The sequence below is a fragment of the Eschrichtius robustus genome, chromosome 14 (assembly GCF_028021215.1).
Source record: "Eschrichtius robustus isolate mEscRob2 chromosome 14, mEscRob2.pri, whole genome shotgun sequence".
NCBI classification, from domain to species: Eukaryota; Metazoa; Chordata; class Mammalia; order Artiodactyla; family Eschrichtiidae; genus Eschrichtius; species Eschrichtius robustus.
In genome coordinates, this window is record NC_090837.1 from 6510142 (window position 1) to 6525690 (window position 15549).

The following is a 15549-nucleotide window of genomic DNA, read 5'->3' on the forward strand; positions in this document are numbered from 1 at the left end:
CAAAGACTTCCTGAGCAAAAGGACTACATGTGGGAAATCAATGAAAACAGGAATGAGAAGGGAAACAAAGTTAAAAATTAGTTGCTTTTTGTTGTCATTGGGGACTTTTGGTCTTCTAAACATTCCTTGAGTTCCTCCACATGAGTTTTTAATACCAATCTAGCCAGAAAAAAAAAAAAAAAAGAAAAAAAAAAAAAAAGGCCTATAAATGTCAGGATACTGAGCAACTCAGTATCTCTCCCCCTCCCCGCTGCTCGCTACCCTCACCGCCGGGCCGCCACCTCCTGCTCCGGAAGCTCCCCGGCGGGACCGCGACCCCCCTGCAGCCGCCCCTGTGCCGCCCCCAGAAAGGCCTCCCTGCCCGCTACCTACCGCTGCCCCCCGCCCCACCCCCACTGCTCTAAATCATCACCCTAGGTTATTTTCTCTGTATCACTTAATCACTACCTCAGACTACATTATTTATTTGTTTACTTGCTTATCATCTGTCTCCTCCACCAGAAGGCAACGCCACGAGAGCAGGGCCCTTGTCTGTCTCACTCAGTGGTATTCCCGGTGCCTGGCGCAGTGCCTGGCACGCAGGAGGTGTTCAATAAATACTTGTTGAATGAATGAAGAAAGTTCATGCCTACAAAGGAACTGATATGTAATCCTCAATGAAAAGGTATCAAGGACTCCTACACATTATTGCCCAAAAATCACAGAATCAGAGACTATTATTAGTGAGGCCTCCTACCATCCGCTTCTCCTATGGTCTCCCCAAGCTAGTAAGGGGCTCCCCTTGTTACCAAAGGAGCCTGAGAGGGCAATTCTGGATGGAGAAAAGTTCTAACTTTGCTTGCTTCTTCCTCCCTATTTACATTCAGCTATTTCCAAAAAAATTCAAGTTAAAAATATGTGATGTAGCCACTAGAAAATTAAGTCTGACTAACAAAGAGACACAGTGATTAGCAGAATTCACAAAATTAAAGTTCAAGGGCATGTATGTCTGCCAATGATTTCGCCAACAGACAAAGTAAATGGAAATTATGAGTCACCTAAAATCTAAAATGAAATTTAATGCCATCTAGGAAGGGGTGGATATTTATGGGTATTTTGAGGATATACAGGTAAAGTGAGTTCAGAAGTAACGGGATATATGGACAGATACGTAGAGGCTGAATCGAGTGGTAACCTCAGAAATACCAGAACACTACTTCGTGGGAGCTGGCCGTTTTCAAATGCATTCACCAGTATGCTTGGATCAAGAGAAGGAAGGTCATGAGCTCCCGAAATGGGGGAGTATCTGGGGCAACTTTTAGGTAAAGGGTAGACAGAAGGTGACTCAGGAGGCTGGGCAAGGATCATGGTTTCCTGTGTAGTGTTTCAACTACGGAGGCATTGCGCCAGAATCCCAGGAAACGCACACCCACGACTGGGACCTCACAGCCTGTCCTGGGCAAACACGCGGAGGGATTCCAGATTCAAAGTCAAGCTGTGGAACACACTTGGCATGAATCCAAAAAATCAACCTCACACATGCCTCTTGGAAAACAATGTTCTGCTGGGGCTTGCTGTAAAAATTTCTTGGGTCAATGTAGGTATTTACAGGGGTTTCCTTCCTAGTGGCACTTATGGGTTTTAAGATTTTTATCTCTTAGCAAAACGCTTTATATAACTGATATTTTGAGATGGTTTCTCTCCTTTGTGTGCACTCTCTGGTGGATGCAGAGGCTGGTGCTCTGACTGAAGGCCTTCCCACACTCATCACATTTGAAAGGTTTCTCCCCCGTGTGCACTCTCTGATGGATGCAGAGGCTCGAGCTCTGGCTGAAGGCCTTCCCACACCCACAGCATCTATAGGGCTTCTCCCCGGTGTGCACTCTCTGATGGATGCAGAGGCTCGAGCTCTGGCTGAAGGCCTTCCCACACTCATAGCATTTATAGGGCTTCTCTCCTGTGTGGACTCTCTGATGCATGCAGAGGCTAGAAGTGTGCCTGAAGGCCTTCCCGCACTCTTCACATTTAAAGGGCTTCTCTCCGGTGTGGACTCTCTGATGCATGCAGAGGTTTGAACTATTGCTAAAGCCCCTTCCACACTCACTACAGACATAGGGTTTCTCACCTGTGTGAACTCTCATGTGAATCTGAAGATGTGAGCTCCAGTTGAAGGCTTTGCCGCACTCGTAGCATTTATAGGGCTTCTCCACTGTGTGGATTTTCTTGTGTCTATTGAGCTTTGTCGTGGTGCTAAAGTCCTTCCCGCAATCGTCACATTTATACGCCTTCTCTCCCGTGTGGTCTCTCCAATGGATATGGAGCTCTGACAGATGAAAGAAACCCTTGTCGCACTTGTCACACTTATGGGGCTTCTCCGCAGTGTGAACTTTCTGATGCATAAAAAGATCTGCTCTCTCAGAGAAGAATTCCCTACACATGGGGCACTTGTAGATCATGTTTCCTATTTGGTATCGTGATTTAGCGGAGAAGATTTCCTCACAACTACTACAGTTCCAGGGCTGCTACTTCACAGAGTCTCTCACTTGGCCATTTTGGTGTTTATCTCAGGCTGGCTCTGTTCGGGAGGTTTAAGGTCGGCCTACGCTTTTCCCTGCCTGTCTTTCTATGGACGGTTTCTCCCTGCATAGTGCTCCTCACTCGGTATTGTTATTGATTAGAAAGTGACATTTACTTCCACGTGAACTCTGTAACTCGTTAACACAGAACTTCCTTTGAGATCCTGAGCTGCCAACATTCCAAGGGGCTCCCAAGGTAGAAACCTTTGCGTTTTTAAGCCCCTGGAATCTTCCTCTTGCAGAATAATCTCGTGCTTCTCACTTGTAGGAAAAGGCCTGCACAGCGTCCCCTGTAGCCAAGGATGCGATACTGCGTGCTGGTCTCGGTCGCCAGGAGCCTCCCCTTGCAGGGTCACAATGACATCCTGCCTCCTGCACATCAGACAGGAGCCTCCCAGGAAGCCAGCGCCTTGGGTCCAGGTGTGTCAGTCCTCCCTGGTGAGGATTCCCTACACAGGTGTCACTCCGGCAGTCTTCTGTAACAGAAACATAAATACTTACACTGAAAATGCCTTTCTTGTCCAGAAAATTGTTATGGATTCCATAATTAATTTTGTAAACGTGACAGCAGTAACACAGACCTTTTTTGATCGTGAGGAAGGAGCTCTTATCTTCCAGAGAGACGTGTCTCTTGGATTTGCAGGTCTGAAGAAGAGAATTTGTAGATATCATGCTCCTGTTCATAGCCCAAGTACATAATCCAATTACAACCACTTACTGTAATTATCTGAGCAACATCAAGGGAACACTATTGAAAAAGAAAAGAAACCCTCAGAAGACCTGCATGTGAGTATGAGAAGCAGCTGTCCTGCATAAAGGCACAAGAAGGAAAATGCGCTCCACTTGGAACTTCAGAAGGGAAAATGTTGCTTCTGGAGCTGAAACGTAATATTGAGTCACCTCCCAATCCATAGAAAGAATAAATATATGACAGCATCAAATGTCATTCCCTTGCTTAATTGTCCTCCATGGTTTCCTTATGTACTTAAAATCCAAATCCGTAACCTAAAAACCAAGGTCCTGCATGACCTTGCCCCCAAGCTCCCCGACCTCACGCGTGGCTTGGTGTGTCAGCCGCCTCTCCCCTACGTAAAGAAGGCCCCTGGCTAAGGCTCTATTTTAACCTCTTATTTGATTCCTTCAAAGCGCAGAGAACTTGTAATTACCTTATCGTTCCTTGCTTTTTGTTCTGTGTCCCGTACTAGATTATAAATGCCAGGAGGGAAGAACTCTGTATGTTGCTCGCTGTTACATTCTGGCAAAGGGGAGGCGGGGAGGTGGTTCGGTTAGTATTTGTTGAATGCATCTACAGAGTACTTTATGACACCTCCTCTCTCCTGCAGACATGGCCTGCTTTCTTCTGGTACAGCAGATAAAGGTACATTTTCCAGTGCCGTATTACCAGGCTTTTGATAACCAACATGGGACAAAATATATGCCAAATAGAAGGAGAGGAAACAGAAGAAAATTCCAAAATATTCAATCTGAAATCTTTTGAGGTTTAGGATGCCTTAGCCACCTTTTCATGTCCTGTACTTTATACTCACTAAGTGATACTTCAATTAATTAATGAAATTAACAGATCTTAAAATAACACTCTCCATAATATGTTTTATACAAAGATAGGGTACATGAGAGATTGAGGAGATTTCTTCAACATTAAAATTGCAAAATAAATTGCACTGTTTCTAGATGGAAGTGTTAGAATAATGAAATTCAACTAGATAACCAAAATTTCAGCAAAAACATATAGTCAATGTCTGAAAAATTATATATGCATCTATCCTCTGACCCAGTAATCACACTTCTAGAGCTCTATCCCAAGATATACTGCAAAATAGGAATGACTGATGGCCCCGTTTATTGAGGCGGTACTTGTCACAGCAAAATTGCCGGCAACCCAAGGCCCGTCCACTGGGGAGTGGCTGAATCAACTATGGGACTTCATTCAGTGAACTACTGCTTAGCCACTTAAAAAAGGGAATGAGGAAGAGCATGATGTACTGATATGAGTGAACCCAGATAACACTGTTCAGTAAAAAAAAAAAAAACAAAAAAACAAGGCATAGAATGATAGCTCAAACATGCTATCTTTTGTGCAAAAAAGGAGGGGAATATGAATTATTTAAATATTTCTTTACATGATGTATAAAAGTAAACATGGAGAAGGATAATACAAAATGAATTTTTTTATTGAAGTATAGTTAATTACAAAGTTCTATTAGTTTCAGGTGTACAGCAAGTGATTCTGTTATACACATATATATTCCTTTTCAGATTATTTTCCATCATAGGTTATTGCAAGATATTGAATATAGTTCCCTGTGCTATACAGTAGATACTTGTTGTTCACCTATTTTATATATAGTAGTGTGTATACGTTAATCCCAAACTCCTAATTTATCTCCCCACCCCCACTATCCCCTTTGGTAACCATAAGTTTGTTTTCTATGTCTGTGAGTCTATTTCTGTTTAATACAAAATGAATTTAAATGGGAGGAAGGAGAAAAGGATGAAGTAAAATTTCTCTGAATGTAACCTGTGATGTAGTTTTGACTTTGGAGACATATGAATGTTAATATATTCAAAAAATAAAATTAAATAAACAAGAAAAGCAATCCCTAAATTTTGAAAACAAAATGAAGAAAATGAACCTCAACTTTCAAGTTGATGACATATCCACAAATGACTTTTGAGTACAGTAGACTGATCATACATACTCAGAGGGACATTCTGTTGATAAATAAAGCTGCAAAGAAGTCAAACTTCTTTCAATAGTTTAACTTAGTTATAATAACAGTGGTGTTTTTATAAAGTAGGATAATGCAAATAAGTCATTACGGTAATGTTGTTAGGAACCAAGATTCGAGGTGAAACAAATGAGATACAAATATAAAATCAAAGGTAAGGAAAAAAATCCTATAACATAAAATTTGACTTAGAAACATCAGTTTGAATTCATGTCTTTTTTTTTTTAAGGCTGTCCATCAAAAAGGCCTGGAAGCAATGACAACCGACAGCAATGGTCCCTTCCCTTATAGACCCTTTTCCACCAAATGGCACAGGGTTTCTTGCAGAACGCCTGGTCTCAAGGCCAGAGCAGGACTTTATAAAGTGAGCCTGGGACACCTTGTTATGCCAAGATGTAAGAGAGTCATGGCAAAGGAACACAGATGCCAATGCATGAAGAGACTCCTGCTGGCCAAAAATGGGACAACTAAGCATCTTAAGGAATAATGAATTCAATCCACCGAAACACACTACATATACAAAACCCCCGAGTTCACAATGACGACAAGGGTTGGGGAGGAGCGGAAAAAGAAAGAAAGGGACAGACAGAGGCAGAGAGACAGAGTCAAGGCACTAGACTAAACTGAAAGTTATAGGATGCCAACTTTTACCTTTTTTGACACTTGGCAATTAAAAGGAAAGAATGAAAAATCCTTCGTCTATGAACTATCTTTCAAGACGATGCAACAATCCAGCTAGTAAACATGCAACCCTAACGAAATGCCTGATTCAGACCACGGTGAGAAATGGGTGAAAACATCAGATGAAAGGCTGATCAAGAACGTTTTACATTTTGAGGATCTGGCTGTCGACCCCTGAACCCACCGATCCATGATGTCAGCGTAACTCCAAGGGGCAACAGGAAACACACAGCGTCACCTGAAACATTCCTGCCAGACACGCCTCCAGGACTCATTTTTATTTGAAGGAACTAGGAGGGCTAGAGGAACTACCAGGATACAAGCAGAAAAATATCAAAATGTGAGGCAGTCCACAGGACAGGTACCCATTTCTGCAACAAGTAAATGGCATGGAAAAAGGGGTGGGGAGGGCTGCTCTAGATTACAAAGACTTGAGATAGAACAACCGTAACAGCCAAATGTAACCTGAAGACCTACCTTCTTCGGAATCTGATTCAAATAAGCCAGCTGCTAAAGCGGGACAACTGGGGAAACACCATTAGGGACTAGGTATCAGATTACACAAGGAACACTGCTCACTGTATTCGGTGTGATAATGCCTTTGCAGTTGTATAAACAAATGTATTTTTTGAGATTTATACTGAAGTTTGTAAGAATGAAAGGACATGATGTCTGAGATGTGTCTTAAAATGCTTTGGTCAAAATAAAAACGACAGACAAAGCAAATGAGGGAGGACTGTTGTAACTGTTGCTTCTAGGTGATGGATAAATGATGAATAAGCTAATCTATCTTCCTTTGTGTATGTCTGTAATTTTTCATGATAACAAAACTGGTTAATATTGGGAAAACATTCTTTTCCTGCTCCTCTTGCAATGACAAACTGATCCCAGAACCCGGCACATTGCACAGAGGTGAAACTGAACTAAACAGATGCAATCCTCCAATGGCTGTGACTTCCCCCATCAATCCTGAGCACGTGAGAATATATGCACCACAGATGTCACTGGAGAGCAGAGGGAAGGTGATGGTGACAAGCAGGGCACACAGGGGGCAGTGCTGCACTCCGCTCCTCCCTCCCTCCTGAGCTAATTAACCGAGACGCCATGTGGTTCTCCTGGTGCCCTCCCTCAGAAATGAAGCAGTGAGGGTCAAGGCATCCGTCCAGACTGGCCTCAGGAGAGGCTGACTGCTCAGAAGGGTGGAAACACCAAGCTCAGCGATGTGAAACTCCTACAGTTGCCGTACATGAACTCCCGCCAGAGTTTCTCTGGACGAGGAGTCAGGTACTGCCATTCCTTCCAGGTAAAATGCCTGGACACACATGTAAGTCTCACCGCATGAGGGCAAGCTACATTCTGCAGGAAAAGGCTCAAGCAAAAAGAACCTCCAGCAAATTTGCCATGTGACCAACCAAAAAACAAAAGAAGGACAAACCACCACCAAGGATCCTCATTGTAGCCTTCCCTAAAATAGCACCTGCCTCACAGCTTCCATACATACAAAGGAGACTGTAAACCCAGCGAGCAGGTAGATGCCACAGAATTCTACAGATCCCAAGGGCACAATGTCCCCAAGATTCTCTCACTCAAGACGATGTCTCCTATCCAATGTCCCATAAGGGCTTTCAAGGGGACAGCCCATTGTTTGACTGTGAGGCCACCTGGGAGACCTGAGGAGGAAGGAACCTTGCATTGAGGTCACCTGGCACTGCCACGGGCGATGTCGCATCTCTCCACGAGACCTCAGGGGCACCCTCAGCAGTACAAGCCTTCAATGTATATTTGAGGAGAACCTCTCAAACAGGAAGGTTAGAATCCGGCTGAGAAGTGACAGGAAGAAAGCTTCAAGTAGCCCATCTGCCTCAAGTCCCCACCTTCCATGAAAAGAGCCCTCTTCTCTCCCTGTAGTTTGTCCATTAGCAGCTTTGCCTCATCTAAACCTTGTGACACCAAACAATACCTGAATTTGTACCTATCTCCCGGCACAGCTAAAAGTGAGGGATCAGCTAATAAACAACTGTGGCTGAAATGCGAGGAAGTAAAAAAATGAGTCGTAAATACAAAGAAACTATGTCCTGAGAGAATAAAAGCTCTGGGCCCTGGCACTGGAAAGGGTCATCTGGAAACGGAGACACAGGATTAATGGGCTGGGAGAACGGAGCTGTTGCCCTTTGAGGGCTGATCGGGCCAAGAGCTCTCAATTCTAGACGCAGATTCAACCACCACTGTGCTCAGGAGGTAACACTACTACTGGACTGAGGCACCGCGTCTGCCACAGTAGCCTTGAATTTCCTTGCAGGCAGATATGCTTGCAGGGAGAGGAGCCCACTCGGGTCATACCTGCAGGGGGCAAAGGTCAAGAGGAAGGTACCGGAGGTGGGGGGGGACGCTGATTTTCTCTCCAAATTTCGGCCTGAATCTGTTGCAGAACTTGAAGATAACAGTCCCTCCACCCTGGGAGGAAGCTCACGACACTGTGCTGGGGAGGGAGATTCTGAACGTGGATTTTGAAAGAGGATTATTTAACCTACTTCTGTATACGCCTTTCACGTGTTACTCTCTTTTACACAGCTGTCCCCAAATATGATTCTGCATAGGAAGAAAGGGTGAACTAGTTTTTCACAGATTTCTTGTTAAAATGATCCGATGCCTGCAAAGTAGAAGGACCCAGGCCGCGCAGGGCAGGTGCTGAGAACGAACAGAAGCGCGGGAGAGCAGGACACCGAGCGTCTCTGTCCCACCGGGCCCTGGTGCTGGGCCGACAGGCGGCGCCAGTGTGGCTGCACTCAGGAAAACCAACCACCCAACACGGAGGCGCAGGTCGCGAAGTGGCGCCCAGCAGATGCTCCAGAACGCTGGCTTGGATCTGGCTCACACTCGGTACCGGCTGGATGTGACATCAAGACTAACCACCCTGACCCAGCAGGAGAGAAACCCAGTCACGCTCGCCAAGGCGCTGGCAGCCAGAAGCCTCGCCCTCAGACTGCACATGCACACCAGGCCGGCTGCTGTCGTGTGCTGTGCTGCAGGTCCTTCTACGGTATTACGGTTCCGATAAAGCATTAAATATAAATAACCCCACCCTAGAGTAGCAGACTCTTTAATACATCAGTTAAATCTATGTCAACAGAGATCAAACTAACTTCCTATCTAGAACCAGATCTGCCAGAACATGTGGTTTATAGTTCTGTCACTCGAAGGGATAAGGGCACACTTTCTGGGAAAGATAAAAATGAAACAGAATAGGAAAGAAGACATTCCTGTGCCTCCAGCCTCAACCAAAAACCCCACCACCAACTGCAGTGGGCTGCACCGGCCATGTGACTCGTCTCCCCCACTTGTAGAGCAGGCATTGTGTCATGGGGCCTGGAGAAGATCCTCAAAGATAACCAAAGTGCCGTAGCTCAGATGATGATGCCCTAGACTAGTCACTGTGAAATATAAAGACTCCAAATCAACCTCCAGTTCTCTTAAATACTGGGAAGTGTTTTACAGGAAGATCTCTGTGTTCCAAGTTGCCCTAACACGTGTTGGTTCATGCCATGTTGTTTAGTGTTTGATTTATAAATGATACTCAAGAGAATCCAGCTCACCCAGAAGCAGGCCTAGAAGAAAGTCGTCATTGATGCAACAGCCCTGGAAACTGAACTCAGATGCAGGATCAGCACATGCGTGCATGCAGGCATACGTTCCACAAACATTTAGCACCCAGCATCTGTCAGGCAGTGGGCTACACTCTGGAAGATCCTATGAAGAACAATACAGCCATGGCTTCTGCATTCGTGTGGTTTACAGTCTAGGAGGGGAAGGAGACAGGCCCAGCATCGTGCAAGTGGTGCTGTGGCCGACCAGGCCCCACGGACACAGCTGCACGAAGAGGGGCATCCTAACTAGTCTTTCGTAACAAGGGAGACTTCTGGTAAACTCTACTTTTAGACTGAAACCGAAAGGACGAACCGAGTTAACCAGGAAGGGCAGGAGGACAGAGGGTCTTGGCCTAGGGAAGGGCAAGTGTCTAGAGACGACCAGGATGACAGAGCCTAGGAGCACAGGTTCAGCATGTGGAAGGCAAAAGGGGGGCTCTGCCTCTCTCTTACCTCTACCAGATTATGATGTGAAAGGACACTTCCTTAGAATAAAACTCTAAGGTTCAAAATCAAAAGGGAGTGGGCAGCAGTGGAAAAGGATGTTCCGTCTGGAAATGAGAGGGGAGGCCTTCTAACTGATTTGTAGCTTCTGCCGTGGCCACCTCAGCCGTAGGAATCCCCCTCAGAGCCTGGCCAGTGAGGGAGTGTGGCTCATTCCCACGGGACCAAGACAGAGCCTGCCTGCACGTCACAGCCTGGAACAGGGTGGGGAGCATACAAAACTCCACTCACCCGTCCCTGCCACTTCCCTCTCCACTGCAACCGTGACTCCACATCTCCCGAAATCATCATAAACCCTGCCAAGGGATCACCTGCTAGAGCAGTCGGAAGACTACATGTCCCCTAACGGGCCAAGGATATGAAAAAGCTCCAGCCTCACCCAGAAGTCCTGATCGCTAGAAAACATTCCAAAAAGAAAGAAGATTCCACTCTTCCTCTATACACGTCGAAGCCTACGGAAACCTACCGTCAATCCGACAGCACGATCCTGAGAGCGTGAGTCTCCGTGCAGCGCCAGTCCCGCGTCCCCAGCTGCCCCCACTCCTTCCAACGCTCAGCCCCCTGAAAGCCGCCTCTCAGCCCGAGAAGCAGCACTTTCTGCCAACCTTTGTTATCCTGCAAAAAACACACACTTTCCAGCTCTTCCCCCAACAGTGTGACTTTAAGCAAGTCACTTAAGCCTAAGACTCAACTACCTCAAACGTAAAAGAGAAATGATACTCATATCTATCTCTCGGGGCTGTTACAAAAATGAAATGAGACAATGCACAAGCCTAGGCTCCATAAACTCTCCCCCTGTCCTTCCCTCAACTCGTTGAACATCGGGAAGGCATGCTGTTTACTGGAGGGTGGCTTCAGGAACCTGCAGTGTTCAGCCGTCAACCTGTCACCTCCCAGCGTCCATACCTTTCCTGACTGCACGCTCACTTCCTGTTCGGGATCACCTCTCCCTGTCTACGCAGCGCTGATGGGCCAATAGATCAGGGTGCTCTATCCTCCCACAGTGAAAACCGAGTCCCCAGACCTTCCCCTCCTGAGTTGGGGAAGATGCTAATAAATACTGCCTACAGAATGACAAAGAAAGTCTTTTCCCTAAAAATTCCTCTTTTATCCAATTTCCTAGCTCAGAGTAAGCTGGGTTTGCCGTGGTATCCATCTCTTCTTTCTTCTCTGTCCCTGCTACGCACAGAAATGTTACAGTATGCTCTAAAATACGTCCTTCACATTCTGTTTTCCTCACTCACTCCAGGTTCAAGGCCTCTCCTACAACACACTAAGCCAAGAGCCTGACAAACCTCGTTCGCCTTAAAACCATGCTCCAGCCAGGCGCGAGAAGTCAGGTGCCTTCTGGGGTCCGGCAGGGAATGTAACCGTGTGCTCTTGTCCGGCTTAAGACATCAGGGGCTGGGTGTCCCTCCCACCTACTCCCCTTAAAAGCATTCATTCCTACAAATAAAACGTCAGCAGGCTGAAATCAGTCCACCAGCCACAAGTTGAGTCTCTTGCAAAAAACCCAACTTGTGAGCACGGGACACTGAACAACTGTCCAACCTCGGGAAGCTCAGCTCTTCCCAGTTACTGTCGTAGAGCAGCAGTTCTCAAAAACCAAGACTCTTGGGGGTTCCAAAACCCTTATAAAACAAGATCAAAATGATTTTCAAAATAATAGTAAGATGCTGTTTGCTCTTTTCACTGTGCTGACGTTTGCATGGAGGATGCAAAAGTGCCGGCTGGTAAAACTGCCGACTCCTTAGGCTCCTCACACGGAACCCTACGGCAGAGGCACCAAGTGATACCGGAAGTCAAGGTATTCTTCACCTCCAGGGGCTCACAGGAAGCAACAGTTTCACTTAGGAATATCCTTGAAGAAGCAATAAAAAAATAATCTTATTAAATCTAGACCCTTTTATTATATTTATTACATTTATGTTAAACATATTATGTTTATTACTTATTACATTGATATGAAATACATACAAATATATTTTTAATGTACATTTATATTCTAGATTAAAATGGAAGCATACCAGGTCGCATACCCAAGTGCAATGGTTGCCTAAAGGAAAAGCACTTGTATAAATGTAACTGTCTGAGCTGCAAGCTGAACCGCCTCTTCTTTTTGACAGAACATCATTTTTACTTGAGTGACTACACACTTGCTATGCAGACTTGGGTGCTGGGCAGACATCTCAGATAAAAGGAAACTGATGGTATTTATTGCCAACTGTCAAATCCGAGCTTTCAAGTGAAAATTGGGATTTTGGAAAACTCCTGTCACCATGAGCTCTCCAGCTTCCTGAGACGTGAAGACTTTTCTGATGACACTGACAGCAACACTAACCGTGAACTTCCGATATTACACATAATGGAACACATGAACATTTTCAGGATCTGCAAAACGTGAACCAATGTTGCCCAAATGACCAATGTGTCAGGTAATAAATCACTGTGGGTATAAGATCTATTCAAAGTACAAAAGAGACCAGGGATTTTAACATAGCACAGTACAAAAGGTTCACTGATAGGATTGCACATGGCAACTAACCTGTAGGAACCTACCACTTGTCAAGTTTTGGTATCGTGTCACAAATGAACTCACAATTACCTGAAAAGGCTACTGAAATCCCTTTTTCAATTCTCTTGTCTGTGAGGCTGGATGTCTTCATCTACTTCAGCTAAAACAACATATTGCCAGAGATTGAACACAGAAGCGGACGTAAATATTGCCACTCTTCCTACTGTTTTCTTATTTTAGAAAATAGCAATTTTTCATAGAAATGTAATTTGTGTTAATGTGTAATGAGTTTGTCATTATTTTTTAATTAATTTTTTTTGTAAAGTTTTAGTCTTCATTTCTATTATAAGTATCAATGCCCATAACACACACAGACAGAAAGCTCTTTGAGGTCCTTAAGTAACACTTCTTAAAGCGTAAAAGGATCCAAAGACCAAAAAGGGGTTGAGATTCCATCTCAAACCGACTTTTTTTTAAAGCTGAAAGTATGTGAACAAACTGTAAGATGAACACTTACTTATAGCTAGTAATTTCCATCATCAGCCATCATTATTCTGGTTGTAAGAAAAATACTCTCCAAATTCCTCTACAATAACCCCAAAGTCAAGTTTTGTACATGAGAAGACTAAAAGATGAACACTACAAGAAATAACTCTTTACCCAGAGAGACGTTTTATAAAGGATTCAGAAATTATCCCATTAGGCAGAAGCTACTAATGTGTTCCTCTAAGACCCTGATTTCGGTTCCAAGGCCTTGTGATTCTTATTATCCTATACGGTTCCCCCTGGACATAATGGATGTCCCTGTTCGTGGAGACAGAACATGGAACATGTCCCCAGCATGGCTAGGCACTCCTCCTCCTCCCAAACCATCAGGAAGTCCCACAAATCAACTCACTCAGATATTAATTTGGCAGTGGTATGCTAAGGAACCTCTGCTTGGCCCTTTTCTACAGGCCTCAGCAACAATAAATGGAAAGGCTGTTCAGGTCCCTGGTGCCTGCATGCTGCAGAGGAACAGGGCTAAGAAGTTCAAGGCCATGCCCCCCCCCCACCCCCGTGTGCTGCAGGGACCTGGGCACACAAAAGAGGCAGCATCTACCTCCTTGTTAATCTCACTACACCTTCAGAAAATTCCAGTCTAAACCACACATAACAGGGTACAGCTGACCTAGATACTCAAGCTCCACAGGCCCAATCCACCTCATCTTTGCTCGGCTATCTGTCTCAGAATAACTTAATTACAGCAGCCACTTGTAACGCATCGATTAGGACTGTGAATGCCAAACCCACTCTATTTTGCTCCTACATCACCATCGGTCCTTGAATAGAAGATATTAGCGGCCTGGAAGACACCCAGGCTGGCTGCCCAAAAGGCCCTTCCTATTTCCCACACTTTTCCCAATACCTCACTCCTCAAGCTACTGGGGCCGCTTTCCTCATTACAGTCCCTCTGCACGTGCCCCGGGCCACCTCTACGGTTAACGGGTCACAGGGAAGACCACCTTGTAAGGTCCCAGACCTCTCACCTTGGTGGCTGGCTTCCCCCAACACTCTACGGCAGCCACAAAGGCCTCCAGCTAGTCCGCTCCCCACACTTCACCTGCCCTCGCTGACAACCCCCTGCAAGGCCCCACTGCGGGGCCACTCTCCTGAGGTGTGCTTCCCACTCACAGACGTGAGGACGCAGGCTTCCTCATCTCCCGGGCTAACTTCAGGAACGGGACGCTGGAGGCAGTCCAAGCTGAGAGGGGAGCCTCGCTTACAGCGGCTCAAGCACACAGCTCTCTCCGGGGCCTCAATCTCCTGGGGCCAAATCCCTCTACACCAGAATGCCCAGCCTGAGAGCACGGTCCAGGCTTCTATCCACCTAAGGGCCAGTTCAGGTGCGCACGCGCTGCACCTACTCACTGGAGCACCACACGCTTCGGAAAACCACAGTGGCCTCAAAGCAGGCTCCTGAAACGGTCCGTCAGTCACCGGCCACTGGCTGCCATTCACGCGGCATCTCCTCAGTAACCTGCCCTAACCCCTATTCCAACACTCCCTGACCTGGCGCTCAAGCAGCACGTCCTGAATCCACTATCGATAATCAGCTGCCTCAGTAATTTATAGGGACAATTTCCCCGAGGGTATTGAGGTCAACTTTTTAGGTCAGTCAAAGGAGTTTCTGACTCTGAGCAGGAGTCTCCAACTCAACTTTAATGACAACAGTGGATTTTACATCACTTTTGATGCCTTCCTCTCTGCTTCCCTGCCACCAGTTGGTGAGAAAAGATTCCAATCCAGTGTGACCCCTGAGCACTAGAAGAGAACCCCTGACACTGGCTCCCTCAGCCACTCGCCCAGGATCTCCCAGGGAGGCCACCTTATCCCTACCCCGACCACGTTTCCTACTTGGGGCCCCATGTCTGTGGGCTCCTCTCTCCCCGCCCCCTATTCCTGCCCACACGTCCTGAGGCCTTACACGCTAAAAGTCCTAGGTTCCCTGACCTCGCGCCTAATAAAGTTCTCAATGGCTAAGGATCTGGGCTCTGGGTTTTAATGATCCATAGGGAAGAGAGCTGCTTTCCTCCTGTCCTTGGGACAACTGCTCTTCGCGTGACTTGGTTTAATGACTCCTAATGGAGAAAAGATAAAAGACAAAAGAAACCGCGCCTGATTTTTCTTTAACTAGAAATTATCTCAGAGACTATGAAATTAGGTCTGGAGAAGGGCAACAAAAAGTATGGAGGGAGTGATGCCACGTTTTCTTCTGAGTCTGAGAAGGAAGTCTGAGAAGGACAACTGCCTGTGTGATTACGGTGATAAAGGATGACATAGGTATATTCTCCTCAGCTTCCCTCCAGCCCAGTCCTCCCACAAAAATGACCTATGGAATGACACAGCGGGGCGTGGGC

At 45.9% G+C, this 15549-nt stretch overlaps 1 protein-coding gene across 9 annotated transcripts in view; it reads right to left on the bottom strand.

Annotated features, from left to right (window-relative positions):
• Window positions 1-396: 396 nt before the first annotated feature.
• ZNF664 (zinc finger protein 664) overlaps window positions 397-15549 on the bottom strand; it is a 34116-nt gene continuing 18963 nt past the window's right edge. For 6 of the 9 annotated variants that reach the window (XM_068562195.1, XM_068562198.1, XM_068562197.1 and 3 more), the window contains 2 exons: window positions 3137-3200; window positions 397-3031 (listed from right to left, as the gene is read on the bottom strand). In XM_068562195.1, coding sequence (XP_068418296.1) covers window positions 1650-2435 — 786 coding nt within the window. In that variant the 5' untranslated portion in view covers window positions 2436-3031; window positions 3137-3200 and the 3' untranslated portion in view covers window positions 397-1649. Of the gene's footprint in view, window positions 3032-3136; window positions 3201-3721; window positions 3811-15549 lie in introns of all 9 variants that reach the window. The other 3 variants (XM_068562200.1, XM_068562196.1, XM_068562201.1) reach the window with 2 other exon arrangements.